The 17,487-nt window shown below is 41.4% G+C and overlaps 1 protein-coding gene and 1 pseudogene across 1 annotated transcript; one reads left to right on the forward strand and one right to left on the reverse strand.

The window, feature by feature from the left end:
- The first annotated feature begins 480 nt into the window (after positions 1 to 480).
- On the forward strand, positions 481 to 2,616 carry LOC117546951 (annotated as a pseudogene).
- Positions 2,617 to 13,694: 11,078 nt separating this feature from the next.
- LOC117546949 (microfibril-associated glycoprotein 4-like) lies at positions 13,695 to 15,713 on the reverse strand. The gene is made up of 5 exons (XM_034217387.1): positions 15,543 to 15,713; positions 15,328 to 15,366; positions 14,851 to 14,947; positions 14,601 to 14,768; positions 13,695 to 14,107 (listed from the first exon to the last, which is right to left on the reverse strand). Exons 1-5 carry the CDS (start codon positions 15,711 to 15,713, stop codon positions 13,854 to 13,856), a joined length of 729 nt encoding a protein of 242 aa, XP_034073278.1. The 3' UTR covers positions 13,695 to 13,853.
- Between the last annotated feature and the right edge of the window lie 1,774 nt (positions 15,714 to 17,487).

Below are 17,487 nucleotides of genomic sequence, written 5' to 3' on the forward strand. Positions count from 1 at the left end.
TTGATGAACTTACTTTATAACCTTGTATTCATTGTATAGAAGAGGATAATTGTGATATCTTTTTTATATCTGACCAAAAGTGTTTTTTTCTAGTTCTGAGATTAAAGTCTGAACTTTGACTTTTTGAAAAGAAGAATCACTTTTGGTCCGATGTGAAAAGATGTTTTACATGAGGCCCTGATCCTCTTCTGTATACTTGCTATACATATATATTATAATATCCTTCATATGGTGTGATCAAATATGAGGATAAAATGTACTTTGTTATTTTACCTGTGTGGAAGAGCATGAGAGCCACATGTGCAATTCCTTTTTAGATCTGACAAAAAGTAGGTTTTTTGTTCTGAGATTGAAGTCAGAATTTTGACTTTTTTCCCCCAAATTTATTTTGTGTTCTCAGAATTCCGTTTTTAAAAGTAATCAGATTTTCCCAGAATTCAGTTTTTTACTCAGGATGTGTCAGATTAAAGTCAGAACAACATGTCCTCTGTCCAGCTGGTCTCAGTCGGCCTCGTCCTCCTGGCTCTGCTGTTGGACAGCGGCATGTCTCTCGACCTCCCAATAGACTGCAGCGACATCTACAACAACGACAACCCCAAAACCCAGTGGAGTTTACAACATCTACCCCATCGGATCCACCTCTGCTGTCCAGGTACATCCTCTGAGAGACTTCATCCAAACTATATCTCACTGATCAAATGGATAGGATATGGTTAATGAGAATGTGTGTGTGTGTGTGTGTGTGTGTGTGGTGTGTGTGTGGTGTTGTGTGTGTGTGTGTGTGTGTGTGTGTGGTGTGTGTGTGTGTGTGTGTGTGGTGTGTGTGTGTGTGTGTGTGTGGTGTGTGTGTGTGTGTGTGTGTGTGTGTGTGTGTGTGTGTGTGTGTGTGTTTGTGTGTGTGTGTGTGTGTGTGTGTGTGTGTGTGTGTGTGTGTGTGTGTGTAGGTGTACTGTGACATGGACTCACTCGACGGACGGTGGACGGTGAGTACCTGAACTCCAAAGCTAAATCTGGCCCCCAGTTATCTGTGAACTGAAACCTGGTCAGACAGCAGAGATGAAAAATACGTACAGTATCTTTGTGCAGGATAAACAAGTAAAGTATTTAGTCTAATCTATCAAATCTACAGTTTGATAAATCTCTCCAGAGACTGTTGGGACACTTGAAGTGTGTTAGCTAAACCATGCTAGTCAGGTTAGCTCCTGGATGCATTCAGTGAATGGCAGTGAGAAACCAGAGGCTCCACCTTAGATCTACTGTTGGCTCCTGTTCCCCGTAGAGGCTGGTTAGACTCTGTAATGCTCTTTTTCCATGGACTGGAAATGTCCATTATATTTGCTGAGAGATTTAGTATTTCCCCCAGGTGTTCCAGAGGAGGGTGGACGGCTCCGTGAACTTCTACCGGCCCTGGGATCACTACAAGACGGGCTTTGGTAACGCTGTCGGAGAATACTGGCTCGGTGAGAGATGAAGACGAACCGGAGGTCCTGACTTGATCAAACTCTCGGTTTCCTAGCGTTCATGGTGTCTGTTTGTCTGCAGGTCTGGAGACTCTCTCCCACCTGACTCTGAGGAAGAAGTACGAGCTGCTGGTGGACATGGAGGACTTTGAAGGCGGCAAAGTGTTCGCTCGGTACTCCTCGTTCTCCGTGGACCCCGAGGCCTCCGGGTTCACTTTGCATGTGTCTGGATTCACTGATGGAGGGGCAGGTGAGGAACAGCAGGAAGTGCTTGATGTCTTTCTGATGTTCAGGAGACGCTCTCACACGTAGGACTGGCTTCAGACATCAGAGAGAGATAAGGGGGTAACCACAGCAGATCAGGAACTGTGGCTATATGCCCATGACATTCTTCTGTATATCACACATCTGGAGGTATCCCTTCCTATATCTTTAACAATGAATGATCTGGGCTGTCCTTAGACTAATGACTGATTGACAAAGAGAACATTACCCAAAGGGACCGTGCTGTAGTTCCTTCACAGCCTAATGTTGTTATATATATTCTGGAGATGCATTTCAACTTCAGAAATCATAAAGTGTTGTTAATATGTGGAGATTACTTTCTGCTATATTCCAAAATCACATGGAGAAATCCCATTGGACCAGGGGCCTGCTGCCTTCAGGGACCAACACAGAGATACTTCATCCCTGTGTTAGTTGTATTATAATATTGTGATTATACACTTGTTGTGTTTCTGCAGGAGACTCCATGAGTACTCATAACAGACAGAAGTTCTCCACCTTCGACAAAGACCAGGACTCTTGGACTTCTAACTGTGCCAGAAAATTCCTGGGGGGGTTCTGGTACAACGATTGTCACTTCGCAAATCCCAACGGGGTTTATCGCTGGGGGGCTGATGGCACTATTTTTGCTATAGGAGTGAGCTGGTACACTTGGAAGGGTCACGACTACTCCCTGAAATCCATCAGCATGAAGGTCCGTCCTGTGCAGTAGTTCTGCAGGACAGCAACATGTCCTCAGCTGATATCGATCACATGTAATCACTCATCACTTTAAGATGGAAACAGATCCACACAGTGGGATAATGTCTACGTTTTAAAGTCAAACTGAATCACTATTTGCTTCATGCTGACAATAAATGAAAACAATGAAGCTGATGTCTCCTGGGTCCTTCACTTTGTCTCTGGGCCCTTCTGTCTCTGGGTCCTTCTGTCTCTGGGTCCTTCTGTCTCTGGGTCCTTCTGTCTCTGGGTCCTTCTGTCTCTGTGTCCTTCTGTCTCTGGGTCCTTCTGTCTCTGGGTCCTTCTGTCTCTGGGTCCTTCTGTCTCTGGGTCCTTCCTGGTCTCTGTCTCTGGGTCCTTCTGTCTCTGGGTCCTTCTGTCTCTGGGTCCTTCTGTCTCTGGGTCCTTCTGTCTCTGGGTCCTTCTGTCTCTGGGTCCTTCTGTCTCTGGGTCCTTCTGTCTCTGGGTCCTTCTGTCTCTGGGTCCTTCTGTCTCTGGGTCCTTCTGTCTCTGGGTCTTTCTGTCTCTGGGTCCTCACACTTTGTCTCTGGGTCCTTCTGTCTCTGGGTCCTTCTGTCTCTGGGTCCTCACACTTTCAACAAGTTTTTTCACAGAAATTCACTGTATTATTTTACAGACCTTTCTTGTTTTTCTATATTAAATGTATTTACCATAAAAATACAGTAAATTACTTTTATTAAAAATAAATAAAGGTTTTATTCTATAAATTGGTTTAATGATAAATGTTTACAGGACAATTCCATTGTTGAATTGTCTTGAATGTTAAATGACATTGAATTCTATGTAAAAACACATACAATACACATCATTTTACTGCATGTAAATCTTTTTATAAAACATCATGTAAAATTAAAACAACTTTCTTATTTTTTGCAGTAAAACCTTAAATTGAATTTAACAAAATGTAAAAAAAACTAAAACAACTGTATTCTGTACTGTTGTGGAATAAAAATAAATCGTATTATAAAACATCTCTTAAATGTTAAATACATGTATAAATCTTCATAACATATTTTATATATTGCAAAAATACCTAAAAGTTATTTTGTTTAAATAAAGTAGTTTTCATATAGTATACTTAAGCAATAGCTCACGCCAGGCCGTGTATAGGCTCAGTATATCACAGCTAAGGGGCGTGGACAACCCCCTCTCTTCTTCACCAAGAGGCATTGAGCCGCACTGTTGTAGTCAGCCATCTAATATATTTACCAAGCGGCAAACTGGGGTAGAGCCGGGAAGCCAATACGGAAGTGCCACACACTGCAGTTCATATATTGGCCGATAGGCGATGGCTGCAGAAAGGAGCAATTTCCATAGACCCCCATGTTAAAATGCCCAACTTTACAGCAGAAACAAACATGTTTCTACCCCTGGCTCCATACATTTTATTAGCGATATAGTTAGATTCCACCTTCATGATTATGGATCTGTGAGAGAATTGTTTTCTAACACGACTCTTTTATTTATATTAGGTCTTAAAGTTTGTGCATATATTACGGCGTGGTCACATTGAGTGACAGCTCTGTCAAGTGACTGCCGCTGTTAGCTTCTTGTCTCTCTGCTACCTGCTCCGTGAAGCTACAGGGACTCTGCCTGCTCAGCTCATCCAGCAAACACAACTTGTAGCCGGCCGTGGTTGTTTGTTCTTCATGCTTATATATCGGACTATTGTGACTCGCTCTGCGGTTAAAACAGACGGTGCATGAATGCGGTAAGTGAAATTCGAGTGCTTTATTTATGTGTTAATGATTTTAATCGGCTACGTAATGAATGGTAAGGCTTGGGTTAGTTAGTGGCTAGTGGTAGCTACATCGGTGCTCACGATTGTAATCGTAGCCTCCAAGTTAAAATCATAGACTGTATATCAAGGTTACAACTAAATAGACAAGTGTTAAGTGGGATAATACTGTTGAACAAACGGCTTCTGTTTGAGGTTGATAAAATAAGGTTACATCCTTGTAACTTAGAGATATTTTATTATATAGGTAGAACTGTATGCATCTAAGGTTAATTTAAATTGGCTATGCTCAAGTATGTAGACAAGCTAATGTCGAAGTAGTGTATGCAGAGGTGGGACCAAGTCATTGTTTTGCAAGTCCGAGTCAAGTCTCAAGTCTTTGCGCTCAAGTCCGAGTCAAGTCTCAAGTCATTGTTTTGCAAGTCCAAGTCAAGTCTCAAGTCAGGATGGGCAAGTTCAAGTCAAGTCAAGTCCTAAACTTTGACAAAACGAGTCATAAACAAGTCATTATGTGTTTTTCACCAAATGTAATGACATCGATCAACAGAATAATACTTAATAATCAAATTGCTCTTTATTAGTCACATTAATCATTTAATAATCAATTTTCTCTCTGCTGGTAAAGTAACGTGTGTTTTTCTAATTTAAGGGGGATCAGTAAGGTAAGGCTACCGTGACGGTTTGATTCAGAAGGAGTTTAATGTATAAGATCCCTGATGTTGAGGTAACCAGAATGTTTATTTCCACTGTGTACAACATGTTGTAAGGGACCCACAATCTATCTTTATGCAAGGGATAATGTGCAGCCAGGCGGTCTCTATGGGGAAAAGAACACCTGCATCTAGATCCCTCTGCAGGTGGTACTTTAAGTATATTTTGATGCTAATACTTTTGTACTTTTACTTGTAACATTTTGAATGCAGGACTTTTTATTGTACAGGGTTCCTGCAGGTTTCGCCAACTCAAATTTAAGACTTTTTAACACCTTTTTAAGACCACTTTGAATATAATTTAAGACCTATTTAACGGCAATAAAGTATGAAGGAAAATGTATATAAAGAAGAAATACGTCCCATAATCACTTACAAAGTAAATGTATTCATGTTCAACATAAGAACAGTGACTGAACACAACAGCGTAACAGTACAGAACTGTGTTAGCGTGTTAGACAAAAAGTGTGTGTGTGTGTGTGTGTGTGTGTGTGTGTGTGTGTGTGTGTGTGTGTGTGTGTGTGTGTGTGTGTGTGTGTGTGTGTGTGTGTGTGTGTGTGTGTGTGTGTGTGTGTGTGTGTGTGTGTGTGTGTGTGTGTGTGTGTGTGTGTTAGGGCTGTGCAATTAATCATATTTTAATCGCAATTACGATTTTGGCCTGCCACAATTACGAAAACAACATAATCGGAAAAAACGATTATTTTGCTTTGCTAGGTTGTGACAGTGCACTACAACATATTTGATCTAATGAATTTGTTAGTAATGTATAATTTATTTAATTAATTTTTGTATTGGTTTTTCAGTTGAATTATACGTTCAGGGTAATCAACAGTTAAACAGATACTGTTCAAATTATTATTTGTTTTAAAGTTAAATAAATGGATGTTTTCAAAGTCAATGAATAATCATATTTAATAATCGTGATATTAATTATTGACCAACATAATCTTGATTATTGCCATAATCGAGCAGCCCTAGTGTGTGTGTGTGTGTGTGTGTGTGTGTGTGTGTGTGTGTGTGTGTGTGTGTGTGTGTGTGTGTGTGTGTGTGTGTGTGTGTGTGTGTGTGTGTGTGTGTGTGTGTGTGTGTGTGTGTGTGTGTGTGTGTGTGTGTGTGTGTGTGTGTGTGTGTGTGTGTGTGTGTGTGTGTGTGTGTGTGTGTGTGTGTGTGTGTGTGTGTGTCTGAGAGAGAGTGACAAGAGCTATATTCAGAGCTCTGCTGCCTTGGCTACACTATTTCATCGTTGCTGTTGTATGATTGGTGTTTAGCTACGGTATTTAGCGTCTACAGCACCTCCGCTTTTAGGGTTGACGTAGACCCAAACTTCGCCCGGAGGTCCCCCGGTGTTGTTGCGGGAGCTGCTGCACTAGCTAACACTCCACCAGCTAACGCTGCATTAGCTGCTGCTGCACTAGCTAACGCTACATTAGCAAAACAAACACTAATTTCTTTTGCAAAAGGTGCAGCGGGCTTCAAACACGTTCCCTCCACTGGTTTCAACCAAGCACTAAATTAGATGTTTTCCAACCAAATACGGTTGAACTTACACTTCCCCATATTTATTTGTAAGTAGATTCGAAGATAGGCTACATGAGCTGAAGCTTGGTTGCTAGGTTACTAGCTGGGTGCTCTCCAATAAGGGGCCGGGGGAAACAAAGTTAGTGATTACTGGTTCCATGTTGATTTAATTCAATACAAATTGTTGGGGGGAACTGAAAGGCTGTTACCGCACTGGTTACTTTGCAGCCCGGACATTTCCCCCAAAACACATTTAGACGCTATCGCAACACAGAAGTACCTTTCAAATCCGATAATTTTTAAGACCTCCTGAATCATATTTAAGACCTTTTTAAGACTTGTTATGACTCCGCGGGAACCCTGATTGTAACTTTTTTTTAATTGTCTGAACTTCTCCCACCTCTGACAATAAATCCTGAGTGGTTACCAAAAAAAAACCCTGCTCTGAAGGTTATTTTCATTTTACACATCCTGCACTCAGCTTTGCTTTCTCCAGTATCATTGAAAAGCAGCCGGATGCTGCTTCTTTTTTCGGTTTTCGCTCATTTCTTGACTTTTTCCGACGCGCTTGCATTTCAATCCGGCTCCCCGTCTCCCTGTCGCTCTGTGCAGCTGGCCTGTACCACTACACATGTTGTGCCCCCCACCCTTCTTTCACATAATGGTATGATCCTAGTGTGTCCTCGCATATGATTGGCCGCATGGTGGGCCAGCTAAATAAAGACCCGCCCCTGCCTGCAAGGATTCTCAGCAAGAGTAGGAGCGGCTGAAGATTCTGCTCTCCACGACGGGAGTCTGCTCTTCTAGCGGCAGCTCGCGATCGGCGTGTTGGAGACCTCTGAATTAAAGTAGCAAGTCACCTCAAGTCAGAAGGCTCAAGTCCAAGTCAAGTCCCGAGTCATTGGTGTTCAAGTCCAAGTCGAGTCGCAAGTCTTTTGTGATGTTGTCAAGTCGAGTCTCAAGTCATAAAATGTGTGACTCGAGTCCACACCTCTGAGTGTATGTGAAATCAACCTCACAATAAGATGTGTGTATATTACAATTATTAATGTCATATTTCAAGATGATTACTTAGATATTACAATATGGTTGGTTGAGCTGGAGTTCATTATCGAGCTGACACGTTAACGTCACAGTCATCTGAAGAACGAACCCAAACCTTGAAGTTTTTATTAATTGCATTACCAAATGGGTATGAAATAAACAGTAAGCATTGGTAACACAATTTCCAAAGTTACAGTAAAATAAAAAGGACCCTGACTCGGACAATACACAATCCAACATGTTCAACAGAAGAGAATCAGTTATATTGTTTGTACACATGGTACTTTACATATATATCTGTTTGTTTAAAGTGTCCAGGTGATGCAGACAGGCTGGACCAGAGAGTGAGAGACAGAACTGGACTCCTCACAGCAGTGAACTTCAGCTCAGGTACAAAGACTATTTTTTTCATACTGTACAAAGAATCAAGAAAGATATTGGTTTAAATGAATGAAGTATTGACTTGAATACACTGATATACATTCCATTAAACAATACTAAATACTAGATCACCTACACATCAGTTAAGTTGAGGGTTTTTTCCATGCAAAAAGTTACATTTAGATATTTAGCAATATGACTTTGTCAGCTTTCTAATGTAATGTATTGAAGGCAAAGATATTTAACACATAGTGAGAACTGCTGCTATTTATCTCTCAATATTGTCTGTAAAAAACGTGGTAAAAGTGATTCTTTCAGTGAGGCAACAGAGCAAGCTTCTACAGTTGCACTACGTTTTGATAACAGTTACATATTATTTTGATAATAACATATATTTCAATGTTGATGAACTTCATACTGTTCATTCATAATCTGATTGTCTTTGTAGCTCATTGTTAAAATAAAAAAAAAACATTACAATTACACAATAATGATATCTACAGCCCCTAAACACACAAACACACCGCTTTCATAAATAACACACTTGTTCTGCAATAATATGTTTTATGTTTCCTGTCATTTTTGTTAGGAAAGGACATGCCTGAAAGACACGACATGTTCTCCTTCTCTGAGGGTCAAGAAGAACATCCAAGAGGAACATTAAAAGCTGATGTTATGAGATTTTAAGACCAGTACAGGACATTCACTAAGAAACTACTTTTATTGTAAAAACAGTCAGCTGATCGAATGCAGCTATTTCCACATCTACACTCCATCAGCTGATTATTTCTATTTGCCTCACTTTATGAGCTTCACAACATGTACCTTGTTTTGCAACGTCACAAATAAATGGGGCCAATCTTCAGTCAGATGTGAATGTGTAATCTAACATTTTCAGTAAGAATAATGGACAAAAGGAGAGCAAATACAAATACAATTTATTGAAATGTGAACCAAAAGCACATATGGACAGAAGGTGTAAACCTATTAAATGTATAAGTAAGCACATTTAGTCAAATAAAGTGACAGACTAGGCCTGTGCAGTTGGTATCAGCTGTGCCCAGCATGGGCTCCTCCATCAGGCCTGGTCCTCCTCGCAGAGGAAAGACCCTCAGTCCTCTCCAAACCAACAGACAGGACGTCCATCACACGGAGGTTTCTCCCTGAAGTCTCTGCAGCTCTCTGGACACCACGCTGTCTCAATCCGTCCACACTGAATATGAGAGGGGGGAAATGAAAATAATAAATGCTTTAGACAATAAGAAACATAAAGTTGACTGTTGAGTTGCTCAGTTTTGTTAGATTGTCAATACTATTACTGTATAACTAATATCTCAGGTTAAGAGGCACATTCAAATACAGATTGGTCTTTAAATACATTTTATCTTTTGAATTGTTTGTCTAAAGTCAAGGATCTAGAACTGGTACTTAGTTTTAATGATAGTCTGGTTATTATGCTGTTTGGAGGAGGCCTCACAGGTAAGAGCGCTAACTAGCTACCATCACATGTACCTTAGCTTGACTTAAATGTATTAAACGTATAGTTAAGTGATATCAAAATATAAATAACTAATGTCATGCAAACATATTAATATTTGCTTGATTCCAGTGTTGAATTTAGCACAATTGCATACAAACGTTAAGGGGTTTTAAGATTCTGAAGTATTATGCTAAAAACTCAATAACTTAGATTATTATTTATAGTTTCATGTCCGCTTACCTTAGAAACGTAAAATGTGACGGCAGCGTGCAGATGGGGAGCATGTTAGCTTAGCTTGGTAGCTTCAGCTAGCTCTGGAACTTTCAGCTCGGTGGCAGGAGGTCCCGCCTCGGTTCCGCCTCTTTGCCCTTATTTGGAGAAGGCGGGAGTTGAACTCTAACGTCACTGTTGAGCCGTTAGTGGCCGACTCCGCCTACTAAGGGCTTCACGGCAACTCTGCAGAATCCTATGGGTGACGTCACGGACCCTACGTCCATTTAAATATACAGTCTATGATATTTACTAAAGCATATTAACAAGTTGGACTGTTTACAACATTTTGAACCCTTTGTTCACCATGTATTCATTTCTTTCTCTCTTTACTTCTCTAATGCTTAATTTTTTATTTCTTATTGTTGTTATTGTAATGTTTTTTTAAATTCTTAAACACAAACTGAATTAGAACCATCTAACAGTAAACCAACAAGCACAAAACTATACAACAATAAAATACAACAGTGCCTTCAGTCTTCCAGTGCTGATTTATCTGGTTTCACCTCCTTTATCCTGACGTCTCTGGATTCTCTGTAATACACACAAACATAAATGCTCAAGTTTGACACCTTAATTTAACCTCATGGAGAAATACATAATGATTTGATTCAGAAGGAGACTTTGACAGTCTCAATTGATTGAGACTGCTCCAAAAGCTGATGTAAGTGAAGCTTTTGCAGTATGAGTACACAGCACAACTATGTCATCCCCATGCTCTCCACTGTCTAAAGCTTTATTGTGTTCTCAGACGGATGATACTGTGGTGTGATGCCTCGGTTAACACCTCTGGGAGCAGCCAGAGGGGGACCCTGCTGACTACAAGGCCATCTGCATTATCTCTGCCGAATTGCCCACTTCAAGGAGGATGGCATCATCCTTAAGATGTTTATTCCTAACATATCATTGAATTTAAAAACTCTTCTTTAAATGATGTGTGTGTGTCTCTGTATTCCTGATGACACACTGAGAGAATGAGCTCATAGGGCTGCTGATCACCATAAGCTAAACAGTCTGTATATTGCATTACATTGTATAATGTAAGCTTCGTTGATACTTTGCCTGCGGGAATACGAAAAAAATAGTTAGATATACTGAATATTATTTGATCTATTCCACCACTTAATCCCAAATAATGTAGAGGTGTGTTGTAGGCAGTGTTGGGCAAGTTACTTAAAAAAAGTAACTAGTAATAGTTATAGTTACTGCTCTCTAAAAGTAACTAGTTACTTTACTTTAAAAATAATAAAAATACAAGTTTTCGTGTTGTTGACTAGTTCTCTGAAGGCAACAGACTCGACCGTTGCGATGGGCAGCATGTCCTCAACAACATACCTGGCAATCAATCTGTTTAATTGACTCTGGGTGACATGTGGCGATTTAAAAAAAATCGTTTTTGGCTGTTTAGATGGTGTTGCTCCATCTGGGTCACTGTCGGTGGTTGAGACGGTGGGGTCTTTGCGACTAGTTTTATAGCCCCATGTACATTAGTTCGGTGCTTCAGGAGATTGGCATTGCTGTTTTTCGATGTGGACAATGCTTTCTGTCCTGCACACAGTTTACATTTGACCATAATATTTGTTGCGTCCTTTATCCCCACAAATTGAAAATAGTGGTTATATCTCCAATTTGTAAATGCGCTGCTGCTCTCGCTGATACTTGCATCTGCCATAGTGTGTGTGTGTGCTGGTGGTGGGTGTTGCCGTGTATGTGTGTGTGTTAGCAAGTATTTTTGTGTCTGTGTATTTTCCCCATAAGGCAAGACCCACCCAACTCTGTCTCTGATTGGCTTACCCTGAAATGTTACCCCGCATTAACCAATCATCATTCCTCTCTGGTTACTTTCACTTTTCCATGGTGCTGTGAGAGGACATCGCTGTATTCGCCTGTAAGCCACATCCACAGGGAGATTTGGTTCAGTTCCATCACATAATGTAACGCAGTAACGCACCCATTTAAATCACAGTAACTATAACGGTGTTACTGAATGGGAATAGGTAACTAGTAGCGTTATTAGTTACCGCAAAAGGTAGTTGTGTTACAGTAACGCGTTAGTCCCAACACTCGTTGTCGGTGCCTTAAATAACCCCTTATTTTATAGTGAGATGTATTTTTATGTTCATATAATAGTGATTTCAATGCCACCCCAATCACTGGTTCCACCCTGGCCACCCCACTGAAAATTTCCTGGCTCTGCCACTGGGGAGGCGCGGTCTCGTTCTTTCCTATGAGAGCTGCTCATTGGCTCATGAGGACAAAATGGCCCAACTTTCGAGAGAGCAAACGTCACAGATTACCCAGCATGCCTGGCTGTCAGAGCAGAAGAACCCGTATGTGTGCTCACAGAGCATGCGCTCCTTAAGCCCCGCCTCCTGTCATTAAGCCCCGCCCCCAGGCCCCCCACTCTCGGCTCAGTAGAATGAATGGAGAGAGAACATAAATCTAGACTCGGCTTTTAGTGCATTTTACAACTTTAAGGACTGTTAAGTATTACTTTGTAATAGCACCCTTACTCCATGTTTAATAGTACTTCCAGGGTTCGAGTTATGAGTTATGTGGGAGCCAATGGGAGCTGAGCTCCCATAAAGGCCGCTACACACCAACCTGAGACCAAAGAACGCGTCTCGACTTTTACGTCGGCTACGTCGCCCGCCTACGCCGCCTGCCTACGCCGCCCGCCTACGAACACACTGCAAATACTTCAGTCAACGAGTGTCAATAACTCTCCTTACCAGCAGGCGGCGTTAGCGTGTATTCGTCATTCAAAAGAGGCAACAACCGGAAGACAGACTATACACCGAGAGAAGAAGAACAGACTGCGTGATATAAACAAACAACAAATAGCAACTGGGTTCCATTTTCACTCTCTCTCGTCGATCGAAAACATGTAAACATAAAAAATAAACTCTTGCGTCCGGGTGAGATGAAAATGAAAAAGATCAGCCGTCTGTGTGTGCCTTCTTAATCGTTTGTTTTGGTCCCTCACTCTGGTGCAGGTCAGAACGATGTTTATTGAAAGTTTACATCACCAAGGTTTAATTACTGAGTGAATGGTTGTTGAGCATCTGCCTGGCTGTTCATTGGCTGTGATATACTGAGCCTATACACGGCCTGGCGTGAGCTATTGCTTAAGTATACTATATGAAAACTACTTTATTTAAACAAAATAACTTTTAGGTATTTTTGCAATATATAAAATATGTTGTGAAGATTTATACATGTATTTAACATTTAAGAGATGTTTTATAATAAGATTTATTTGTATTCCACAACAGTACAGAATACAGTTGTTTTAGTTTTTTTTTACATTTTGTTAAATTAAATTTAAGGTTTTACTGCAAAAAATAAGAAAGTTGTTTTAATTTTACATGATGTTTTATCAAAAGATTTACATGCAGTAAAATTATGTGTATTTTATGTGTTTTTACATAGAATTCAATGTCATTTAACATTCAAGACAATTCAACAATGGAATTGTCCTGTAAACATTTATCATTAAACCAATTTATAGAATAAAACCTTTATTTATTTTTAATAAAAGTAATTTACTGTATTTTTATGGTAAATGCATTTAATATAGAAAAACAAGAAAGGTCTGTAAAATAATACAGTGAATTTCTGTGAAAAAACTTGTTGAAAGTGTGAGGACCCAGAGACAGAAGGACCCAGAGACAGAAGGACCCAGAGAGAGAAGGACCCAGAGACAGAAGGACCCAGAGACAGAAGGACCCAGAGACAGAAGGACCCAGAGACAGAATGACCCAGAGACAGAATGACCCAGGAGACAAAGGGAAGGACCCAGAGACAGAAGGACCCAGAGACAGAATAACCCAGAGACAAAGGGAAGGACCCAGAGACAGAAGGACCCAGAGACAGAAGCACCCAGAGACAGAAGGACCCAAAGACAGAAGGACCCAGAGACAGAAGGACCCAGAGACAGAAGGACCCAGAGACAGAAGGACCCAGAGACAGAATGACCCAGGAGACAAAGGGAAGGACCCAGAGACAGAAGGACCCAGAGACAGAAGCACCCAGGAGACAAAGGGAAGGACCCAGGAGACATCAGCTTCATTGTTTTCATTTATTGTCAGCATGAAGCAAATAGTGATTCAGTTTGACTTTAAAACGTAGACATTATCCCACTGTGTGGATCTGTTTCCATCTTAAAGTGATGAGTGATTACATGTGATCGATATCAGCTGAGGACATGTTGCTGTCCTGCAGAACTACTGCACAGGACGGACCTTCATGCTGATGGATTTCAGGGAGTAGCTATTACCCTTCCAAGTGTACCAGCTCACTTCTTTATTTGTATTAGTGCTATCAGCCCCCCAAAGATAAACCGCGTTGGGATTTGCGTATTCACAATTAGTGTACCAGAACCCCCCCAGGTGTGTTCTGGCACAGTTAGAAGAAGAAGAGTCCTGGTCTTTGTCGAAGGTGGAGAACTTCTGTCCGTTATGATAACTCAGGGAGTCTCCTGCAGAAACACAACAAGTGTATAATCAGAATATTATAATACAACTAACACAGGGATGAAGTATCTCTGTGTTGGTCCCTGAAGGCAGCAGGCCCCTGGTCCAATGGGATTTCTCCATGTGATTTTGGAATATAGCAGAAAGTAATCTCCACATATTAACAACACTTTATGATTTCTGAAGTTGAAATGCATCTCCAGAATATATATAACAACATTAGGCTGTGAAGGAACTACAGCACGGTCCCTTTGGGTAATGTTCTCTTTGTCAATCAGTTATTAGCCTAAGGACAGCCCAGATCATTCATTGTTAAAGATATAGGAAGGGATACCTCCAGATGTGTGATATACAGAAGAATGTCATGGGCATATAGCCACAGTTCCTGATCTGCAGTGGTTACCCCCTTATCTCTCTCTGATGTCTGAAGCCAGTCCTATGTGTGAGAGCGTCTCCTGAACATCAGAAAGACATCAAGCACTTCCTGCTGTTCCTCACCTGCCCCTCCATCAGTGAATCCAGACACATGCAAAGTGAACCCGAAGGACTCGGGGTCCACGGAGAACGAGGAGTACCGAGCGAACACTTTGTTGCCTTCAAAGTCCTCCATGTCCACCAGCAGCTCGTACTTCTTCCTCAGAGTCAGGTGGGAGAGAGTGTCCAGACCTGCAGACAAACAGACACCATGAACGCTAGGGAACCGAGAGTTTGATCAAGTCAGGACCTCCGGTTCGTCTTCATCTCTCACCGAGCCAGTATTCTCCGACAGCGTTACCAAAGCCCGTCTTGTAGTGATCCCAGGGCCGGTAGAAGTTCACGGAGCCGTCCACCCTCCTCTGGAACACCTGGGGGAAATACTAAATCTCTCAGCAAATATAATGGGCATTTCCAGTCCATGGAAAAAGAGCATAACAGAGTCTAACCAGCCTCTACGGGGAACAGGAGCCAACAGTAGATCTAAGGTGGAGCCTCTGGTTTCTCACTGCCATTCACTGAATGCATCCAGGAGCTAACCTGACTAGCATGGTTTAGCTAACACACTTCAAGTGTCCCAACAGTCTCTGGAGAGATTTATCAAACTGTAGATTTGATAGATTAGACTAAATACTTTACTTGTTTATCCTGCACAAAGATACTGTACGTATTTTTCATCTCTGCTGTCTGACCAGGTTTCAGTTCACAGATAACTGGGGGCCAGATTTAGCTTTGGAGTTCAGGTACTCACCGTCCACCGTCCGTCGAGTGAGTCCATGTCACAGTACACCTACACACACACACACACACACACACACACACGCACACACACACACACACACACACACACACACACACACACACACACACACACAGACACACACACACACACACACTCTCATTAACATATCCTATCCATTTGATCAGTGAGATATAGTGTTGGATGAAGTCTCTCAGAGGATGTACCTGGACAGCAGAGGTGGATCCGATGGGGTAGATGGTGTAAACTCCACTCGGTCGGGTTTTGTCGTTGTTGTAGATGTCGCTGCAGTCCATTGGGAGGACGAGAGACATGCCGCTGTCCAGCAGCAGAGCCAGGAGGACGAGGCCGACTGAGACCAGCTGGACAGAGGACATGTTGAGTCAAAAATTCATTTCTGAGACAAATAACTGAATTCTGACTTTGATCTCAGAACTAAAAAACCCCACTGATGGTCGGATCTAAAACAAAATGCACATATGGCTCGAATCCTCTTCCACACAGTTGAGGTAAGAACGTACATTTTATCCTCATATGTAATCACACCATATGATGAATATTATAATATATATATATATAGCAAGTATACAGAAGAGGATCAGGGCCTCATGTAAAACATCTTTTCACATCGGACCAAAAGTGATTCTTCTTTTCAAAAAGTCAAAGTTCAGACTTTAATCTCAGAACTAGAAAAAAACACTTTTGGTCAGATATAAAAAAGATATCACAATTATCCTCTTCTATACAATGAATACAAGGTTATAAAGTAAGTTCATCAACAACTGTACTTTAGGTCATTTAGCTGAATGCAGGACTTTGAATTATAACAGAGTATTTGAAATGTGAAATGGTCCTCACCTTCATGGTCATGTTTCTGCTGCAGTGATCTGAAGGAGGTCTCCCGCAGTGTGTCCACTCTGCCTTCCTGTCTTCTTTATGTTGCACACATCACTGAGCAGCTGCTGTTTCTCACCGATAAAACATTTTGATAAGCAGGTGGAAAAAGGTGTCCTTGAGCGAGTGTGTGAAATACACCACATTGTTGGCAGCCAAATCTGACACGTAACCACATGTTGGGGACATGACTCCAAAGAAAGAGGCAGCTTTGTTCACTTTGAACTGATGACCTAGTTTAGGGTCAGTGGATGCCAGGAGGACGGCTGACACCAAAGTCTGATAAACTGAGAACATGCCCGATGTGTTCAGCCTCCCTTCCATCAACATCAAGGAACCTGGGTGTCGGAGCCGAAATGCTGCTGAGCCTGAGTTTCAGAATCAGAATAACTTTATTAGTGCCACACAGGGGACATTCCCATTGTTACAGCAGAAAAGAGCCAAAGACAGCTTAATGTTACCTAAAGCATGCATTCAAAAAAAGTTACACAATTTACAAAATACACATCCTGTAGCAGTTCTGAGGATTTATTATTTATATTATTATTATTTGTTTACGTTGCTTTTATTTGTATTTGTTGAGCCCTTCTGGCAAGCGTCACATGGTCGTGGTTTGTGTTTATATGTCCCCTGTTACATGTCGGGGGGCGGATGACAGAGGGTGAGCTTGCGCTGACATTTTTTCTGTTGACCGTTTTGGTTCTTCTAAGTTATTCTGTGTTTGATTTTGTTTATTAAATATCTTCAACCTTTCGAACTTCAGTTTGGACTTCCTCATTGAAACGCGTCGCAGCACAAAGTCAAGCTTACCCTCTCGGCCACTCAAATGGAAATGTGAATTGAGCCGCCAGAATGCTGGGCGTTACGCTGGAAGACCAGCTTCACTGCTAACATCGCTGCTGAGGTGGAGACTCCACACTTAATCACCTTCTGGTAAGAAGACAAGAAATATACAAGCGTAGACCAAAGTTGTGTTATTTAATAAAGAGTTATAGCATTTAACAGAATTAATATATTTCCAGCTGGAAGGCCAGATAACCTGGACGTGGTGTGCTAAAGAAATCTGAACCTCCATCAAAGAAATGACAAGTCTTTAAGGGAAGAGAGTAAAAGAAGGGAAGGGGAACAGCCAATGAAACTCTTGAAGATTGGCGGCTACACCGGGGTTAAGGGATGATCATTCGCCCGACACCGGTCACACCTTCTGTCTTTTGAATGAGAACAAGAGGAAAACAAAAGGAAGCCAGTCTGTGTTGA

This window comes from Gymnodraco acuticeps, unplaced genomic scaffold, assembly GCF_902827175.1.
Source record: "Gymnodraco acuticeps unplaced genomic scaffold, fGymAcu1.1, whole genome shotgun sequence".
NCBI classification, from domain to species: Eukaryota; Metazoa; Chordata; class Actinopteri; order Perciformes; family Bathydraconidae; genus Gymnodraco; species Gymnodraco acuticeps.

What these genes read in the sequence shown, in the direction of transcription:
- LOC117546949 (XM_034217387.1), bottom strand. Translation starts at nt 15,713, where the DNA reads ATGTCCTCTGTCCAGCTGGTCTCAGTCGGCCTCGTCCTCCTGGCTCTG. An exon ending in GATCCACCTCTGCTGTCCAG is followed by an intron (nt 15,367 to 15,542) that starts GTACATCCTCTG and finishes GTGTGTGTGTAG; the next exon opens with GTGTACTGTGACATGGACTC. An exon ending in TGTCGGAGAATACTGGCTCG is followed by an intron (nt 14,769 to 14,850) that starts GTGAGAGATGAA and finishes GTTTGTCTGCAG; the next exon opens with GTCTGGACACTCTCTCCCAC.